The 18,432-nt window shown below is 50.6% G+C and overlaps 1 protein-coding gene across 1 annotated transcript in view; it reads right to left on the bottom strand.

Moving 5' to 3' along the window:
* efna3a (ephrin-A3a) overlaps window positions 1–18,188 on the bottom strand; it is a 37,147-nt gene extending 18,959 nt beyond the window's left edge. Inside the window, exon 1 of the mRNA XM_029845571.1 lies at window positions 17,624–18,188. Coding sequence (XP_029701431.1) covers window positions 17,624–17,733 — 110 coding nt within the window. The 5' untranslated portion in view covers window positions 17,734–18,188. The remainder of the gene's footprint in view (window positions 1–17,623) is intronic.
* Window positions 18,189–18,432: the final 244 nt, after the last annotated feature.

Genomic DNA, 18,432 nt, shown 5'->3' on the forward strand with positions numbered 1-18,432 from the left:
GACATTGCTTAGATCGGCGCTGGCAGAATACGGTGGGAGAATTAATCTATTTGTAATGTGCAGCCAACGAAACGTGGCCGTGTGCACGTTCAAGCAAGACAGCGGCGCTCTCTTCATCACGATCTGGACCAGTTACAGCACAGAGGAAGGAAGAAATGAATTAATCATGATACAGTAAAAGAAAACACCACTTAACAGTTTACCCAAATCTCTGCAGTTTCCTGAGAAAAGGGGAACGCACGGAGCTGCTAATGGGTCATTGTTTTACTACACGTGGTGGATAAAATTAGCTGCTGAGGTTTTGTTCTGGTAAAACAAAGACTGGCTCGTTGCACTTCCATACTCAGGCATCATTTCTGATAAAAACGAACGATTTAAAGGAAGCTCCGTCTAACTGCAGCACTGAAATAATGAAGAGGGGATAAAAAAGCAGGTGTAAAGCCTGTAATCATTCACAACAGAGACAGAAAGCTGAGTCATCAGCCCGTTTCCTCACTCTCAGCAAACAGCATCCTGACAGGACGGCGCTTTACACCCAGCTCGTATTTAGCAGCATCGTTAATTACCCGCTGCTACATGCAAGAATGCATTATTAATGTGCGCGAACAACATGAGTCAGTGTTCTCCAGCCCGTGGGTGGGGGGGGGGGGGGGGGTGGGGGGGGGCGACTCGGACCGCTCATGATGAGAGAGGCGGACGACGGCGTGTTTGGGAGGAAATTGCAGCCAGTTTCAGTCGAGCGGCTGCAGTTTAAGACTTGTATCGATTTCTGGCAGCAGCACGGAGACCTCTGATGACCCCGCTGTAAAACCAGTTCGATCAGTCTCCTCCGCTGCCCCCCCCCCCCCCAACGCAGCGGGCGCCGCCGCGCAGAACAAACTGGACACGTTCCACTCTGTGGACCGTCAGGCCCCACTGAGCAGCTTCTGCCCTCTGAAGCTCCGGTGGACAAACACACGTGACAGAAAAGTAACTTCTCATGGGGGGGGTCGCAGATGTGACGGAGCCACATGTGTTTGATAGTAACGGCGCAAAACTTCTGGGGACTTTACGTCCAGTTTTAAAAACACAGTCACGTGACCTTTGCCAGTGTTAAATGGAATCTGGCGTCCTGGTGGCGTTCCCATCGGTACTTGGTTCACACGTTTTACGGGCGTTTTCCATCGCTGGGTTGGCAACACAAAAGGACATTTGTGTGCACACAAACAAGGAAACAATAAAGTGGAGAACAAAGAGTCGTCAGCATAAAGTAGAATGAAACCAGCGATCCTGCGAATGTGCCCATATCAATTAGAGAGAAAAGGGTTTTGACGGGGGGGGGGGGCCAGGCTCTTCAGGCTGTTCCTGCTGACAGGTGACAGGTGCTATTATTGCTAACCTCGTGTCTCTAACCAGCGCCCCCCCCTTCCCCGTGGGTGGGCACCATCTCTGACAGAGGCAAACAAACAAGCATCCCTAGAAGTGCATGTAAGCACGGTGACACTGACCCCCCCAACGTGGCGAGAGCCGACGAGGCGTTCGTGGCGTCCCTGCGACCTTCACGCCCCCGCACGCTCGCTCCATTCTTTGTGCCTGTTGCGCCGCGGCCTCGTTGACGGAAACGAGACCCAGAAAAAAGCCCCGATCAAAGCGGCGCAGACGGACATTCGGATCCGTAAACGTCCCGTCAGGAGACTCCGTGAGGCCGCGTCCTCCTAACCAGCAGCTTCCTCGGCTGATGTTTCCCTTAATTAACTTTAAGAGGTAATGTGGTAATGGAGCCACGTTAGAATAAATCCATGTGCTTTTCTTCTGGATTTAAATTTCCTCACGCTAACTCCAGGCCCGTCCGGGCTGAGCGTGCTGCTCCGGAGGGAAAGGGGAGCAGGGGACGGAGCCCGGAAGATTAATGGCCGCTCAGTCGGAGACGTCAGCTGTCAGACGGATGAGTGGACGTTAAAACCTTTCCACTTACTATAGGATGGCGGCTCTTCAAACGTGGCCATTTTTGGCATCAGGAAGATGAGCGCCTCCTTTTGATGGACACACTCACCCAATAATGGCGCCTCAGAATTGCCTTCATTTGAAATAAATAATTTTTGGTTTCGTGATTAAATGCAAGTGTTTCATTTTGAAGCGTTATTTCAGATTCAGGATGCTGGGATTAAAACTGCAGCAGAGCCCCCTTCCTGCCCCCCCCACACCCATGGAGACAAGCATTCTTTTTAACTTTATTAGTTCCTGCCTGCTGCAGACACTCAGCAAATCCAGTATTACGCAGCATTTGGCTTAAGCAGCTTCCCAAATGAGCCAAAGAAGACGATCATATGTCATTAGAGAGTTGCTGCCTCCCGTGGTTTAACACTTTTTGGGTGTGTTAAAAGTAGATTTTTATGTGTCTGGGGGCCACTGGTGTCACTAAGCGCCCTTTACTGATGCACCGATGCTGAACAATACATTTCATTATCCTGGTCAAAATCCTGAAGCAGGAAAGCTTCGACCGGTCAGCTGTAGTGAGCACAAACCTGATCTGACGTCCATATTCGGGTCGGCCCAGTGAACCCAGTGAACAGACCAATGAGCAGCCAGCACAGTGGCTTCAGCAGGCTGCTGGAGTTGGTGCCACCTCTCCGCCTGCCCTGTGTCCAGCCTGTATCCGTGCAAGGTACAGATTGGCCTATAAGCTGTCAACTGGTGTCGGAGCATCGTGTGAGGCCGGCAGCATGTTCTGTTGCCCCCCCCCCCCCCCCCCCCCCCCCCCCCCCCTCCAGCTTCCTGAGCCACAGTTTTGAAGGCAGGGCTGAAAGAGGGCAGAGAAATGCAATTACTGGTAAATAGAGACTCCCTGCAACTGCAAATTTATCCAGGGTCCCAAAATCATTCCTCACAAGCCTGCTAGAGGTTAGACGTGCGCGTGCGTGTGCACGTGCGTGTGTGCGGAGTGCCTGTGTGGGTGTGTATCTAACATAGTGTGAATCATTGTGGCGGTGCCATTAAGGCTTATCAGACTGCGTTGAAGCTGCCAAGATGTGTTCCCCACCCCCCCCCCCCCCCCCAGGGCAGGACTGTTGCCCAGCCATTCACCCCCCCCCCCCCCCAACCCATCGCTAGCTTGTTGGCAGAAAGACATTGGCGGCTACAATCTAGTCGGGGTTTAAAGCCAGGACAGAATTCCATTCCCACAATTTAGCACTGGTAGCAAGGGCGAAGCACGGAAGGACAGGTCGTCCATCAACGGGGACCTGCCCCCCCCCCCCACTTTAAACTTTTGCTCACTATTTCGCAACACAGACTGGTTGTGGTTAAAGATAATGAAACCGGCGGCGATACCAGAGCCATTACCGTGATTCCACAGCAAATTACAGCCGTGTTCTCCGAAGCGGCGCTGCCAAACCCGGACGAGGCGGATGCGTTTAAACTGGCTCAGAGAGGAAAAGTGACCCTCGACAGATCAGGGTGTCGAGGGTTCAAAGGAAAAACCCTCCAAAGCTTCCGGTTGTTGACATTTCATTCAACGAGAGGCCGGTAGAAACGACCCCCGCAGCGGCGGCGGCGGCGCACACGGGCGCTGAAAAGAGTTCAATAGTTACTTTTGGATTTGGAAGCACACAGCAGGATTTTCTTCTGACAAATATTAATCAGCTGCCACTTGCGCAGCCGGCTGATTGATTCACGCTGCATCTTATTTTCCGCGCGTCTTTGCCCAAACGTGCGCGGCTGCAGGCCTGTCGGCGACATCTGTTCAAATTCAGAGACAGCCCACTTGAATTAGGACTTAATCCTGCGTGGTAATATCTACATAATCTTTAATCTCTAACTTTTGCCCTCGTCCTCCAACATCTGCTGCAGCAATGGCTTAAATATTGGATACAATCGAGGTACCAATAATTAAGGTTTATTTTAAATTAAACAGCAACATGGTGTCACATGTTAAACGTGCACGTCAGCTGGGGTTTGTGACATCGTCTAAAGCCGTCTGCCTTCGCCGAGGGGCAAAACAATCCTGCCTCCGTCTGTTTTTAATGAATCTCAAATCGATTTTTCCAGTCACGTCAGCTGAAATGTGCAAACCAGCGTCTGCCGACAGATTCGGTCTCAGGTCCGACTGCACCCAGATACAAGAAAAACAAGCCCGAATTCACTATTAGACACACTTATGGAGCAAAATCGATGGAGGGAGATTACACAAAGAGGGTTTTTCAAAGTCCATTACCCATCAGTCACTGCACACGCGTCGTCACTGTAAATCATGTTTAAGTCCATTTTCTTATTAAGGTAATAGAAAATGCAAAGCGAATTATCTGAGAACGTCGAAAATGATCCTAATGTTTTTATCCGACAAGCCTCATTGACAAAACTGACAACGACAAGATTTAACAAGACACTTTTTTTCCCCGAGGCCAATTAATTCCAACTCTGTAAGACGATTAAAGTGTCCTTAATTTAAAAGGAAAAAAAGATGAGGTGGCAACATTTGTGATTCGGCCTCATTGTCAAAGTCATTTTTTAAAATTCTGTCAGCCACCAGATCCTTGGAGTTAGAGGCCGTACACACACACACACACACACACACACACACACACACACACAGGAAGCTTAATTCTTCTTCTTCCTTTCATTAACCCAACCTGGCAAGCGAGCACTCAGCCGCCGTGATTCTCTGACTGGAAGAGACAAAAATGATGTGTCCCCCTTGGCTCATCACTCAGAGTCATCGGGCGTCTGCCAAAAGTCTGCATGTGCACATCTTGTGCACATGCATTATGCATTTGTCAGCGGCACCGTGTGTATGTGTGATCTGTCCAAAGGTTGTGATGTTCATGTCAAGAAATGCAAAACTTTTGCAAAACCAGGGCCAAATTTGATTCAGCCTCAATAACCAAGGGAAAGGCTTCGGGTTGTTATTACACCTCAGTTACACCAGAAGGTTGGAACCCACCCACTTTATTCATCGTCAAAAAAACCCAACCTTTTTTTTAACTGGAGATACGTTGGCGGGCCTTAATTTAGATCAGATCGTTCATCACCGCGGTGTGCAATTAATCAATCTTTTCCTGCATCCAGAGTTATTGCAGCATTATTGTAATTACCAGTCGCTGCTCCCGCCTCACATCCCAGCTGGTCGCGTGTTCCAGGAACGAGAGCAAATAAGAAATGGAAGTGAGTTGGAGTTCAGGTCCCCGTAAAGACGCGCAGCTCCTCATATATCACATTTCCTTGCCTGTCAGGATCAAGCCAAACATGCCAGTCGCCACTGATGGGGGGGTCATGCATTTTTCATAAGGTGGCACATGTATTTTAATGAGCCGGGCTGATGAGGTGTGCTACACGGGCACGAGTGGACAGCCTCTCCTTCCTCACAAACCTGCCAATCAAGCACTCCGAGTCCTCCGCGCGTCTGTCTGTTGTGGTATCCTCCAATATCAATCACAGCAAACTCTCTGCATATTTCCACGAGATAATTAAGAGGAGATTGTGGCCTGGTGCAGACGATCAATCTCCAAATCAGCGGACCAGATTAAATCCAAAATCCTTCTCCGTCTCGCAGATGGCAAAACTAAACAGCCCAAACTGACAGAGATGCGTTTGGATGGGAAGACGGATCCCCCTCCTGCCCAGTGGAGAGGCCCGTGTCAGTGCCTGTGTGTAATTTGGAATTAATGGGATGGTAAAACTTTTAATTCAAAACCTCAGCCTTGGGGACAAACACATTTGCATACAAATGAACACAATTTCCTGTTTGTTCGGTATGCAAATACAAAAGCGGGAAGAGAGGAGCTGCTGGAGTCGAACGAGCTCCAGAACTGGCCTGGATGAGGGCAGGAAGTGAGCAGGCACCTCTAAAACAGAGATACAGTGGAGGTGTCAGCGCGCTAGACCGCCCAAAATGGCTAAACAGCCTTGTGGGGCTCAGGGTAACCTTTCTCCTCATCTCATTTACGCCTGGAAATAACAAAAGAGAGGAGAGTCTTCCTCCAAACACAAGACGCAATTAATGAGGCTGCGCAACAGAGAAGATGTCCATCCCAGGGGCAGGACGTGGCTGAAACGCTCACAGGAAACACTGTAATTAACTAATGACACCTCTTTCATTAAGAAACACGTTGAGATGCCTGACGGAAATTCCAGCCTCTTCGCTCTCTCAGGATCGGCTTTTAAATGCTTTTTCCGAGTAACAGCATAACCCACAAACGCAGATGATCCGATAGCATAATTCCCTGGTAGAAGCAGGGATGGAGGACGCACGGAACGGCGTTCCTCTCGTTCATCTCCCGGGAGCACGCGTGGGGGCTCAGCCTCACACTCTAAACACTGCAATTAATACCACGCTGCGTTACGCTAGCACGCCTATGTGGCGGGCTGATCAAACCCGCTCGTTAACGAGCCAGAATCAAACCGCCCCCGCTCGAAACTGCCCCACCTGTAATTAAGTCGCATGTTGTGACTGAAATGACCCCCCCCCCCCCAGCTCTGTGAGGAATAATCAGAAGAATCCAATGACTTCTCATTAGAAGGGGCCGCAGCAGCTCGGTGAACAACCCTCCTCTGGAACTCTGAAGGTGACACAGCAGTTACACTGGACTTTGATGGGGCGCTGGGGAGCCCTGCTTCATATCTCAGGGACGCTTCCTGTGCTGAGGAAAAGCTTTCAGCGATTAGCAGCTGGGGCCAGTGGGGACCACCGATGGGGGGGGGGGTCTTCAGTCTTTGGCAGGGGGGGAGCCAAGTTACAGATGAGACAACACGGATCCGCACTCGCTACCACCTTATTGAAAGGTGAACCCAAACCTTGTGATACCGCTGGACGGGTGGGTCGGATCCGACCGGATTAGTCCCAGGTCCAACTGGAAGTTGCAACCCGGCGCCGGCACCGCCGGGCCACCGTGCACCACGGGCCTGATAAGATTTTCTATTCCCTCTCTGACTGCAGGGCTGATTAAATCTGTATTTAATTGGATCAGATCTAGTCGTGATGGAGCACTCCCCTCGGTGTTTAACCCACGGTCCTCTGTCAAGTGGGGGGGGGGTACTGTTGGGGGATCAGGCGATGGAAATGAATACCAATGATGGGCTGGAGCGCAGGAGGGATGGACCACACTGGCGGTACGAGTCTCCCTGCGCCTGCTAATCAATGCTACTGTAGTTAAACCTGTATTTAGAAAAAAGCTCACAGACGAAACTTTGACCAAAGTATCAGGATTAAAAAGGAAAGAAAGAAAATTTAAGGTGTTTCTAGCACATGGGAGCTTCCCGACCGGCTGAGAAGGATGGGACGTATTACAGCTCGCAGTTGTGTACAATTGCACCTCCTGGCTAACAATTCTCTGTTTGCTGCAAAGCTACCTGTGTCAAGAGAGGCTGGGAAGAATTATTCTGTGTACGGTTTCTATCTTCACGGCTCAGAGCGCCCCTGATGTACACAGGCCAGCCCCTGTGCTGGCATGGAAGTGTGCAAAAGCATCGGAAAACGCAGTTTGCCAAGGTTCAACAGCCTTTTAAAAAAAAAAAAAGCCTCTTTTTGTTGTCCCATTTTACATAACTAAGGTTCTAATGCGGGTATATTGTCTTTGAAAGCAAAGTTTAACCTGTTTTGACCATCTTGGGGGGGTGAACATCGTATATTTGTGAACAAGAAAACCCTGAAAATGGGTTGTTGAATCACATAGGATTGATATTTGCATTGCTCCTCACATGGTTACATTGTTTTAGATGCCGTGTTTTTTAACTGACGTAACATTTCAATTCCATGATAAAATCGTGACGTGTGACTTTACTGACACTTGACTTGACGTCTGTTCCAAGCACACTCTGGAACTTGGAACTTCCATCTCATCCATGCCACGTTCAAGGCTTCGTGAGCATCTTTTTAAGCCTTTTTATTGTGCTTTAATCACGGACTCGGGCCAGGATTTTCCAGCCAATCTGGGTTTTATAGCTTTGGTATCTATTTATTTTAAACTGATTTCTGCACTTGTGTCCTTAACGAGTGAGGCAACATTTTCGCCCAACACCCATTTACCTTTATTTCCTCTCTCGCTTTCCCTCCGACTTCAGCAAAAACACACTTCCCGTCCCCCCTGACGGGTTGGTCGCTTGGATATTTTGCACCGAACGAATTAGATTATTTCATTTATCTGTGCATGCAAATGCGTGTGTCACTGGAGCTCTCCGAGGATTTATAGTGCCAGCGAACGCCTCATTTGGCCCTCTGCATTATTATAATGTATGCTCTCCTGTTCACTTCCTTCCCCTCTGACATTTAAGATTTTTTTTTTTTTTTGCTGAATTCTTTAGACCAATTCAGTGCAAAAATAAGTGCAAAAATATTTCAAACTACCAACCTGTGTGCCGTGTTTCCTTGTTACCCAGCAGACAGTAGTGCCAACGGCTCCAGGGTGCCACCAGAACCGCCATTACTGGCAGCCAGTTTACGTACAGTGACCTCCTCTGTGACTCCGCAGGCCACAAAAATAGAGAAGGCGAGTGATTAAAGGTGTCTTTCTACCAAGTGACCCCAGAGGTCAAATGAATTGTGGGTAATTTACCTTGTGGAAGTCCAGATCTATATTTAACACCTCAGAATGAACCATGAGGTTGATTGAAAAATGGCTGAGATTTGCATAGAAGGCAGCGAGCAGGAGCTCGGGGGGGGGAAGGGGGGCAAACAGCAGATTTAATATGTTCTGTGTGTCACACTCACAATAGGACTGACGCTAACACCAAAATATGACTTAAAGTGGTTCAATTAAACTGGCCTCGAGTGGTAAATAACACAGCCTGCTGATGTCTAATGAAAAGGAGGGCGTTGAGGAATTCTGCTGACAAAAGGCAATTTATTTATTTCTTTCTAGATTTAAAAACGGAGGCCTCGTGCACAAGGCGCGCCGCAGGAATGCTAATGTCCCTGGCATTTTTGAAATGGCTGCAATCTCCGCGGCACTGCAGATGAGTTAGAGACGCGGCTTCCGTGACACTCATTTACCTTCCGTACTGCAGGCGCAGGAGGCACGAATCAAATCTTCACGGAAACGCTAATTTGTCAAAAAGTTCATCCCCATTAGGGAAATTAAATCGGGCTAATTAGGGATTACTGCCATTTAGATGATTCGCAAATGCCAAGTCAGAATTTGTTACACGAAAGCAGGACTTGGAGGAAAAGGTTGTGCGAGCAGGGACGGCGTTTGATGGCAGGAGCCACACCTGGATCACCCCAGATTCCGGATCAGAACCACTGACAGAAGCTGTCAACAACCTCGCCCCCCAGCTTTGACCTACAAACTCCTCAAACCTCTCGTCCTGCTCACAGCGCTCGCTGCAACGGCAACACGCTCGCTAACGTCCCAGCTGCCTGTAGCGCCTTCTGGCGTCTCTGGCGTGTCCATACGGGGACGCTCGGGTTAATTTCCCATGATTCCTCACGTCTTCTGTCTCTGACAGGTTGGTTCTGGGCTCCTGTCACTGGATCTCACCTGTGGCACAGAACTCCACCACCGGGTTGTTTCCAGGACGGACGGACGGACGGACAGAGACAGACAGACAGACAGACAACAGACAGACAGACAGATAGATAGATAGACAGACAGACAGACAGACAGACAGACAGACAGACAGACAGACAGACAGACAGACAGACAGATAGACAGATAGACAGATAGATAGATAGATAGATAGATAGATAGATAGATAGATAGATAGATAGATAGATAGATAGATAGACCTGAGCACCGGGAGAAAGCCGAACCTCTTTGAACGTTCCCAACGGCCTGAAACACCATTAATATTCCACGGACCGCCTCCATCTCCCTTAGCCCCACTTCCAATCCATCCGCTGCCTTTACATCTCTGTATCCTATATCTCCCTCTTCTGCTTATGTTTTTTTTAAAGTGTCCTTCCCCCTACCTCGCTCTCGCCCTGCTCCTCTCGTTATATTTGTAACTTTTCCCAGAACCCCCCCCCCCCCCCCCCTTTCCCCCTCTCCCTCCTGGGAAGTGGCACAGAATCACTTTATACGCTGTGAAAGCAAATCTATTCATCATAAGCATCTCGCTTTACCTCTATCGCGAGAGAGACTCTGGAAAGCCCAAACAAGAGCTTCGCTCGTGCTCTTAAACTGGAGGAGGAGCACAATCGGGGGAGTGATTGAGATTCCAAAATACAAGACATGCTAATCACTTTCCACAGCCATCGAGCATTAAATTAAGAGGAGGTAAACAGCCGGCAATCCCCACCCCATCCGCAGCCTTCTGGGACTTCCCATTGACTCCCAACAAGGTTAGAGCGGAGCAGGGACGGAGGGTCGAGTGGGAACACTTCAAACGGCATTTCGGAGAGAAAAAGATCACGTTGGAGCCGAAAGAGGCCGAGAAGCCTCACGTGAGATGGGGACAATCTCCGCTTTCAGCGCTGATCAATGAGACGTAAAGCACCAACCCAGACAGGCATGAAAACGCCTTAAATGTCACCTAATATTGGCCAGACGAACACGCACACACACACACACACACACACACACACACACGTACAGTGAAAGGGCTCAGCAGGACATTGATATTCTGCACACCCACACACAGCATGGTGAGGATCTGGGCTTGTCTCTGTGTGTCTCCCAGTTTTACACTCTTCTCCGCACACTATGGAGGGTGTTAAGAAGACGAAGGGAACAACAGTTTGGAGTCACTTCCCAGCACCTATCCCAGACACGGAGTACGTGTCATGTACAGTGAAGCTTTACATTCATTAGAGCCCCACTCACAGATGCCTGCTGTACACAGCCCAAAGCTCCAAAACACAGCTGAACCAACCCAATAAATACCTCAGCAAACAGAGCGCTGGAGCCGTTTGGTACATAGCCAGAGGAGGTTTAATGGGGGGGGGGGGGGGGGGGGGGCACGTGTTGGCCACTGGCTTTTATTCTCTCTGTTATCCAATTACTAATAGTGAAGCTGTCGACATCTATGTGTGTAAACCTGGTTTTCTTACTGATGCAGCATGCTGAGGCAGGAAGAGGTGGGGGGAGGAACACCCCCCCCCCCACCAGCACCAGCACCCATTGATGGAGGACGCCGGCAGCGAGACGAGTCGTGAATTGTCTGTATGAATCAATGGGTGAGAACCCCCGGCAGGAAGAGGGGGAATAATAAAAAAGCCGCTGCATGGTGTGAGCACAGAGACGCGATTATGCGCGTGCTGTCGCTCATGTATTAACCATCGCTGAATTTACACATCAAGGCAACAAATGAATTCCAAATGGACTTTTGGAGCGGACCAACACGGGACTGGATTAAACGATGAGGTTGAAGATTTGAATGAGCAGACAAAAGGGAGGGCGGTAACCACCGAGGGGGCTCTGATCCCTGCGACTGCGTACGAGTGTTCCAGAAATTAGGATTCTAACGACGACTCAATGTCCTACAGACAAACGTGGACCTGAGACCTCTTAGCACCATGCTATAGCTTCACTAGCAACAGAGATAAGTAAACACACAGTATATACGCCATACATGCTGCCCCCCAGTTTGGTGAAATATAATGAAATATAATCGTAGGGCTGAAATTGGATTGATTAACCTTGATGACGTTCACGTAAAGCATAAACGCACCTAAACGACTTTCTGAGGTTTGTGTAATTACGGTCGTCTCCTAACGCCTTAAATCTGATGTCTGTTGCCGTGAAATACTTTTGTAGCCGTTTAGTGAGAGGAAATTACACTTTTTGTTTGCTAAATATGAATTAATACCTGTTGTAAGGTCGTGTTGAAAAAAAAAAGATGATGTACTTTATAAGATGGACCCTTCATGGGTGTGTTGAAGGTGCTTTATAAATATGTATTATAATTATAATAAATTATAAATATATTGCACAACAATGCAGGAACTGTAACATTTGGTGTGGTGTGTGTGGGGGGGGGGGGGGGGTCAGCCAGTCCTGGCTGTTGCTCATCACAGCACCCCCAAGACCCCCCCCCCCCCCGACTAACTCTCGCTTGGCTCCAAATTGAGCCTCCAATCAAGAAAAAGTGTGTTTCCAGAGTGTGAGAGGAAACTGGGGAGTTTGTAGAAACAAGACAGACAGAGCGAGAACAGAGACCCGCTGACCCGCTGAGGGAGCCCGAATCAACCCGATTCACGAGGTCACAAAGTGCCGCACTTGTGGGGGTACTTGGCTGGCAAATGCAGAGGAGGGGCACTAAAGTTTACAACAACTGTGAGCTTCCTCCCAAAGTGTTGCGTCGCCCCTCGTCTTTAACTGCGAATGGTTGCGCAGCATATGTGTCCTTTTATTACCGCCAGCCGCTCATCTGATCCACTCACTTCGCTCTTCGCTCTCTCAGGGCTTTGCTATCGCAATTCCAGCTGAATCGTTTCTCTTGAAGATTTTTAAATGTCCGCTCAGACATTATAGGAGGGATACATTAAGGCAGGGGCGGGCCGCCGCTCGAGGGGCGGGTTATTTTTAGCCCCTGTGGATGCACTGCACAGAAGAGAAATTTCAATTTACTTCAAATAGCCTCATTACGAAGATGGCGGCTGCTGAAGGGGCCTCACGTCTTCATGTAATTACAATTCAAAACGGAGGGGAAAAAATCTCAATCATGACAGAACACCTAATTATGACGTTACCGATTCTTGAAATCGCCCTCACTTCCAACACCCCCCCCCCCCCCATCATCCGCTCGCCCGTCCAGACAGTTTCTCTCTGAGCCCCCGACGACCTGTGACGGTTCCACACCTGAACGGAGCCAACAGGGAAGGAGATAAGGAGATATGACGGAGCACTAACCTGCGTCCTCACCTGCTGCCCTTTCTGTGTGGGAACACTGATAACCCTGGAGGTGCTGCCATGCTCAAAACGACCCCCCCCCCCCCCCCCAATCACCACACCTCAGACCTGCTTCAATAACAAAATGAATTATTCTGAAGAAGAACCGCATCGTTCTCCGGGAGGTGTAGCGTAACGAGATCCACTTCTGGAATAATCCAACTTTAGCCGGTGACCATCCGCCTATCAACAGCTTTGATCTTTTTTCCCTACGTGGCAGCCGGTTCCATCATCTCCGTAATGTGATTTCCCAGTGGGTGAGAGCCGCCGCGGTGCAGCCTCCCAGCGTAATGTTCTGGGGATCCACCCCTGGAAAGTTGGAAAGCCCGCTTTGTGGTAAGAATTTGCATTGAAATCATGGAGTCTGAAATTGGTTCTACCTGTCTGGGATGAGGACCCCCTCCTCTGGGTTCCCCCTGTCCTTTAGGAGGCGTTTTCATAACCTCCCAGCTAATGAAATGCTAATATCTTGTGATGAAGGGCTTAACTATGTTTATCTTTAAACTCCTACAACAGTAACCCTCCACTTCACCCGGGGGCACCGCTGCATGTCCTCTGGCATTTTCCTGAGCCTGTGATGGGCTATAATGGCCCCTAATAGCCTTTAGTCAAATATTTTCCCATCTTCCATTAAGTTTTGATCTTGGTGAATTCTCCCCGACCCTGACATTTTAATTTAATTTCGGTTCATGTCAGTGCAAAGTTACATATATTTGTTAATGCATGAAGAGGAGAATAAGCGTGATTTGGGGGGGTTCTGGGGGGGATTCTTTTTACAAAAAAAGCGAAACACTAAATTCGCATTAGAGGCCGCCTCAGTGCACAGGAAATGCATTGATTAGTTCCTTGGTGTCATTTTAGACTGGGTCACAAATGACACCAACTCATTTTATGTAACTTCATGCTGAACTGACTCATTTCATTGGCTCACGCTTTTTTTTTCCTCCAAATTTTGGAAAGCTGTATTTGTCCTGTGATCAGCATCCAGAGGGTTTCTGAACCCCCCCCCCCCCCCAGTAGTAAACCAAGGCCGTGGTTAATGACATATTTGAGGTCTCCGAGGAGCCTGAGCCCTTGAGCAGTGTTTGACAAGTCTGAAATCAATTCTTCAGGATCCGAGGCGACGCTGAGGACGAGCGTCCGGAGCTGAGCGCCAAATGCCGCTCCGCACTTTCACAGACCCCGTCAAATCCAATTAAAAATGCATTTGGACATTGATCTCTGGATGGATGCAGATTGATCGCTGTGTTTTTGTCCAGCCAGGGTCCTTCCACCTTCCTCCCGTGTGGCGGCCGTATTGCTGAATCGATCCGCGCGCCCACGCCCGGATCCTTGTAAGCCATTAAACATCCTTTCAGCCAGTTCATGTGACTCGCAGCATATCCCCGGGAACTAAAAATGATTTAGCGCACCTCTGAATGGACTCTAGCAGCCACACAGCATCCTGGCGATAACGCTAACTGCCTCTTTGAAAGGCCTCTCCTTGTTTCTTGCCTCCAAACAGCAGTTCAACGGAGGAGAAAACTCTGGAACTCTCATTTAACACAATCAGCTGTTTGTGGTTCGGTGAGTGCAGGAAATTGAATAGCAGCGAACAAAATGAGTTTGATTTCCAGAGAAGTGGCGGAGACCCAACCCTGACCCTAGCAGACGGGCAACGTGACACCCGACGGCCCCTCCTGCACGCCGCGCCTGCACGCCGCGCCTGCACGTGGGCGGGTGGAACGCTGTTGTCTGTGGGCAGCGGTCCACACCGATGACCCGGCCCGTGTCCACTTTAACACAGATCAACTCCCCGTGGAATCATCTCCTCAGCAACAGCAGCGTTCCACATCCGGTCCCCCCCCCCCCTCCCGGCTTTTGGCCCCCTCAGTCACTCACCCCGCTCGCCGTCGGTCTCCCGACAGTCTGCTCCACTCTTCACCTTCCCGCCACGTTCTTCCATAATCTCGTCCTTACGCCCACGTCTTCCCTACACTGATCGTATTTTTCCCCTTTTTTTCACACTTTCTCAGCCGGAGTTTCATCGCTCGCTCGCTTTCCTTCACTTATCTTGTTTCCTGGGGGGTCGAGATGTGACAGTCGCTCCTTCTGGAGATGAGGGGCCACCTGACAACACGCCTGCAGGAGCGGCAATGCTTCGCACATGTGTAGCTTCCAATCTAGACTCGCATATTCAGATTTCTGCTACAAGAAGCAGCAAGATGGCCACTCCAGCCGGAGGACAGCGTTCCTTTACCACGAAAGGGTTAAAGAGAAAGGGAATACAAAGGTAATTTACGCCTGCGTCTGGAGGGAGCCGCCTGCACCCCCCAGCTCCTGCTGCACACGCCCACACGCGCTGACCTGGCGGTTAACGAGCCCGTTAGGGGGGCGGCGGCATTGATCACCAGACCTCAGTGACTCAAGCTCTCAGGGAACCTGTTTGTCAAGGTGATCGCGTGTTTTGCACCCCGAGACGTTGTGAGTCCGAGAACGTGTCGTATTTCGCTTTCATTTGGTCGGGGAGCCGGATCGTTAAACCCCAAAAACCCCAGCGAAAAATGCCAAACGGCCTCCGGATTTCAGCGAATAAACGCAGCCGACACCCCCACGCCTGGCTGAGGCCGCTTTTCTGGCCCCCTGCTAAGCTAAAGCCATTACTGAGTTGCTGCCACTTTGAGGGGGGGCGGCAGAGTCAAGGAAAAGCGGCGCAGTTGTCTTGATCACGCCAACGTGGGGGCGTCCAATTACGGAGACGAAACGTGTTTGACGAGGGGCCAAAACACCCGACGGGAGGACGTGGCGAGGCGCAGGGACGCCGCTTTTGGGTAGGCCAGGCTACCGCGGTGCACCGCTGCTCCCGCGCGCTCTCAAGATGTTCCACATCTCCCCCCTCTAATTGGCAGATGGCCTTAGATGTGAGATGATTTAATGGCCCGCGTGTTGCCTGTTTTCTCCTGCCTCGGCGAGCCATTAGCAGGGACATCTGTAATGACTTGGCCAGGCGCACCGCTGAGAGCGGAACCAAAGGTGAGACTGATACAAGCTAATGGGGGGGGGGGGGGCAGTAGGGGCGGGATAGGTTTGGGGCTGTAATCAAAGCACCCGGAGCTACTGCGAGACGCCTCATCATAGTGGGGCGAATCGCCCGTCCGCCCGCTGATGTCGCTTCCCTGCAAAGATCAAACAAACGCCACCGTCTGGTCCAAACTGCAGCAGAACACAATCGCAGCTGCACCGCAAACACCCGCGCTGACGCTCAGCCCTCGGACCAGTTCGCTCTCTGGTCCTCTGCTCGTGTCTGTGAAACTCCAGCTGGAGAACCGAGACCTACAGCTGCTCCTCCCTGAGTGGTGGAGACGTGGCCGAGCGCCTCGGGCCGTTTAAAGCTTGATGACCATCAGTATTCTTGCCCATGGCCTCTGAGGATTTGCCTGCTACCTGCAAACTGGGTCAATTTTTGCATTATTTAAGAGGGGATTTTTTTTTTTTCAAATCTGACCGTGGCGATAAGGGAAGATCTGCACGCACGGTCATGTGGACACACATCTGGACACACGTGCACACGCATAACACACAAACCACCTCATTGGTTTAGACTGAGTGGAAACCACACTGAGAAACATTTAATGAGGAGCACATCAGGAAAGTCTAATTAAACTGAGAGGGCAATTGTTGTTGCAGTGTTTAAATGCATGTAACGCGTCTATTAATACCCCCCCCCCCCCCACCCCCCATTATTCATATCACACTACGATGAATAACTGCGGGCATAAATGTAAAATAAATGCGATTCTGCCGTTCGAATATTATTATTAATGATGACGTGATGGCGCTGCAGCGCCGCCTTGACCGTTTCCATCAGCGTTTATTGCAGTTTTATCACTCTTTGACACGAGGAAACCTTCAAATATTCGAATTATCCCACACCCCCATACGATGAAATAACTTTAATGTCATTTTAATTCCAATCATCGACTGTATGTGTACCCGCAGTCAGGAGCCGTGGGCGGTGGACGAGGCGGCGGGGTGGGCAGTAATGACATGCAGGAGGGGGGGGTGAAAAAGCAAACTGGGGTGGGGGGGCAAGCAAAGAAAGAAGTGAGGGGGAGAAAATAACCAGGTACGAGATAGAGAGAGGCGATAGGAGAGACCCACATCTGAGCGGAATACAAATGGCCATGGGAGTAATGCTGATGGAGGAGGAGGAGAGAGGGGACAAAGAGGGAGGTTGTGTGAGGAGAGGAGATAAAAGAATGGGAGAAAGATGGATTTACTGTTGGCTAATGAGGAGACAAAGTCAGCGGAACCCACATCGATCTCTGCCCCCACACAAAGCTGCGGCTTTATCGCTCCCAGGTAAAGCGGGCCCGGCTACGCTTACCTGAGGTAAGCAACCTGGCCGCTGCAGGGAGGAATCAGCATCCTAAAACAGGCCCACATGTGTGCGTGCGCGCGTGAGTGCGCTGCTACCTTATCCGCAGATAAGCATTCACACTCGTGGTGCTTTGCGCGTGTGGACGTCAAATGGGAAAGTATTCGGTGCGTGGCCGCAGTAAAGACGGATTCAAGCTCAGCTAGAATCACGTGACCGCAGGTGCGGAGACGCAACAGCCTCCGCGTGCAGGACGCATCAGACACACTTTCTACTCACTTTCGAGGTAGTTCAGGGCCTCTTTTGAATAATGTGCTCACATGAGCTCCAGCTGCAAACATCAGCCATCACCTGCTGCGTAAACGGCGACTTGCGCGCGAGTTGATCCGCACAGGTGCGCGTCAGTAGAGACGCGCATTAGTGAATTCGCTGTTAACACGGAGGAGGAGGAAGCTGCTGGACTTACAGGATGTTCGAGCTGTTCCAGTACACTGCATGCCGGTTGCTGCCTCTCGACAGGTGCACGCTGGAGAGCGCGAGGGTGATGAGGCTGATGGAGAGCGTCGCGAGAGCCATCGTCCCTCCGGGTCCCGTTCTTCCCAGCTCCTCGGTGTCGATCACAACATCCCAGCGGTCAGTGGCGTCCTGTAATTAAAGTTCCCCGTTCGCCTCAGCAGCCGGCTCGATCAGGGCGACTTCTGGATGGTGCTCAGCTCAAATCCCATCGCGACGAGCATCTTCTTTCCTCACTTTCTTTTCCTTCGCGCACTTTTAACAGTGCGTGTCCGCGTGTGTGTGTCAGGCAGCTCTTGGATAAGGCAACGCGGGCTCCCACATTCACAACTGACGGCTCAGGGCGGCGTTTGCTGCTTTGGCTCCGCTTTGAAAGGTTTGCGTGGCCCTGCCGCTCCTCTCATCATCAGCATCCTCATCATCGTCATCTTCCTCCTCAGCAGCACCAACAGCAGCAGCGGCGGCGGCAGCGAGCTCACACGCGGCGCGCACGGCGCTACAAGCCCGCCCTCTGATGGAGGAGACGCGCTCCCACGTCCAGCCACTTTCCTGCCCCGCCTCCTCCAAACCTGCAAGGCGCGTGCGTGTGCGCGGCACCCCGGTGTCGAAGAAAGGTCTAATAATCATGACAACACAAAAAGGCAGATTAAGAACAATCGCGCGCCTGGATGAAGGTGGGAACTGCAGTTAAAAGCTGTGTTTGAAGCGGCTGCGCTTCAAAACTCATGAAAGCTGCGGAGCGAAGCGCAGCGACACGCAACA

This window comes from Takifugu rubripes, chromosome 12, assembly GCF_901000725.2.
Source record: "Takifugu rubripes chromosome 12, fTakRub1.2, whole genome shotgun sequence".
Classification (NCBI taxonomy): domain Eukaryota; kingdom Metazoa; phylum Chordata; class Actinopteri; order Tetraodontiformes; family Tetraodontidae; genus Takifugu; species Takifugu rubripes.